Source organism: Entamoeba nuttalli (assembly GCF_000257125.1).
Source record: "Entamoeba nuttalli P19 unplaced genomic scaffold asmbl_4627, whole genome shotgun sequence".
In the NCBI taxonomy this organism is placed as follows: Eukaryota; Evosea; order Mastigamoebida; family Endamoebidae; genus Entamoeba; species Entamoeba nuttalli.
The window spans coordinates 1-2,684 of NW_008576925.1; the positions used below are offsets into that span (position 1 = coordinate 1).

Genomic DNA, 2,684 nt, shown 5'->3' on the forward strand with positions numbered 1-2,684 from the left:
TTTAAAATGATTGAAAAATTGATTCAAATTAAGAAAAAATAAATCAAAACTCATTTGCTTCTTTTATTTTATTAAGAGAAGAAGCAGTAGTAGGATTTCGTTTGATGAACATTGATTGAGACTTAGTAAATGAAGCTGACATAGGCATAACTTTCATTGATTGAGTTTCTCTATTAGGTAATGGACGGAAAGGTTTTCTAACAGGTTTTTCATCTTGACTGACTAATTTAAATGCATCATCGAAAGAATTTAATGAGTCAATGTTATCCATTGTAACATCACCCATAACAGAAGGTTGTTTTTTATGAGTTAAAAGAATAGATGATTTAGGTTTATCATCTTGAGTTTTCTTTTGAGGTCTTTTTCTTTTTGGAGCTTCAGGTTTAGGTAAGAGATTTTTAAATAATCCAAGGTCTTGAATTAGATAAAGGACACTTGACCAAGAAATACTAAGAATGTAAGAAATAACAGAGTCAATCAAATAAGCATAACCTATTTTATTTAATGAATAAATAATACCAATAATAATTAAAGTTAATGCAAGTAATGTAGGAGATTTGAATACATATACTATATTATCAAATGATAAGAATGCAATTAGAAGAATTAACCACATTGGAGTTTTTGAATGAACAGTAATAGCAGCAAGTTCTTGTTGTGCTCTCATAAAATTAGATTCAGCCATATTTTGAAATCCTTCATAAATACTAAGTCTTTCACTTAAAGAAAAAAGAACTTTAGTTTGATCAATAGTTCCATTTTCTGGTTCTTCAATAATCATTTTTTTACCAGTTGCAGGGTTAATAGAAATAAAAGATAATTCATCATCTTTAGGATCCATTCTAATATAAGAAAATAAGTCAAGAATTTTTTCAGCTTCTTCTTTAGCTTTAAAGAATGGTTTACTAAGATCTTCATTTTGTTTCCATTTTTTTGGTAAACCTTCATCGTCTAATCTAAAGATAGAAATAAATTTATTTTCCATTAAATTACTAACAAATCCTGGTCTTTCTAATATTGTAGATCTTACAGCATCAATAATATAAACTTGAAGTTCATTTAATTTTTTTTCAACATCATCTTTATTCATTTTTAATGAATTAATCATTCCATTTTCTAATTCTTGAAGGTTTTGACTTGTAGTTTCAATAACAACTTTTCTAACTTGTTCCCACATGTTTTGGTTTGATTGTTCAAATAAAGGAAGAAGAAGTGGTTTCATAATGTTTTGTAAATGCTTTTTAAAATGAGTCATTAAAGCTTCAATAAGGTCTCTTCTTCCAATTTCATATAATTTATTAATAAATCGATCTAATGTATTAATTTCTATTTCAAAATTATTTTCAATATTAGAAGGAACGCTTTGAGTTGATATTTTTTCCCATTCATTTTTAATTGTACTATTAAAATCATCCATTTGTTCTGCATATCCAGCATATTTTGTTGGGTCAAAAAGAGAAGATTGTTCTGTGATATATTGATTTTTTAAAGTGAAATAACTTGTAGTAAGCATTGTTTTAATATAGTTAATAGCAAGGGTCATTTGAGTTTGAAACAAATATGATATTTCATTTAACATTTTTTCACTAAGAAGATCAGCTTTTTCTTTAACAACTCTATCGAGATATTTAGATGCAACATTCATAAATTCTTTCATTTTTTTATCATATAAACAATCACAAAATATCTTAAAATTATTAAAAATATGTTTTTCAGAATGTTGTATTTTAATTTCTTCTATTTCTTTTTCAAATTCATTAAAAATATTTTCAATCAACTCATCACATCTAAATCGTGCTAACATTTCTTTTTGACTTGGAAGGTCAAGATCTTTATTAGATTTAATTGCACTCCATACTTGTTTTGTAAATAATGCCAATCCATCTGCTGGAATTTCTTTATTATAAATTGGTCTAAAATAAGTATTTTGGTTTTTACAATCAAATCTTTTTTTTAATTCTTTTGCTTCTTGAATAAATAATTCTTTGTCATGTTTAAAATGAGGTAATGACGTAAATTCTAAATCAAAAAATTTATCAATAGGTGCACGTTTAAAACATTCTGGTCGTGCAACACTTTCCCAAATTTTCATAATATCTTCTAATAATACACTTTTAGTGTTTTCAAATGGTTTTCTTTGATCTCTATCACGAATAACAAAAAGAATTAATGTTTTAGGTGAATCTTCTTTTTGAAAGAGTTGTAAATTAAGTTCAAATATATTCTTTAATAATGACATATTTGATGCTCCATATCTACCAACATCATGTGACCATATATTAACCATTAAAACACTACAAACTGATAAACTAAATAATGATATTTTTCTTTCAAATGATAAATCATCTTCTCTTATTGATCCATCTGACCCTTCCAAATCCATAATTATAATATCTTTTCTATCTCCAACTAGTCCTAACCAAACTCCTCTTGTTGTTCTTTGTCTTCCATTCTTTTCATTTAATACTGCAAAGTCTGTATCAAATAAATAATTTAATAATGTTGATTTTCCACTATTTTGTGGTCCAAGAATGCTTAACATATTATAATTAAATCCTAATTCTTTAAATTTTGTATTTTCTTGAATAAACTCTTCAAATGTGATTCTATCTTTTTGGTTTTCATCTGCAAAAATCCCTTCTTGATCAATAATTTGCATACATGGATAATTTTGTTTTTCTTTC

General features: G+C 25.8%; 1 protein-coding gene across 1 annotated transcript; it reads right to left on the reverse strand.

Annotated features, from left to right (window-relative positions):
• Positions 1-43: 43 nt before the first annotated feature.
• ENU1_108100 (root hair defective 3 gtp-binding protein (rhd3) protein) lies at positions 44-2,684 on the reverse strand (the record flags this gene model as incomplete). Its single annotated transcript, XM_008859480.1, has 1 exon — positions 44-2,684. A coding segment is annotated over one exon (2,641 nt), but the record flags the coding sequence as incomplete, so codon positions are not given.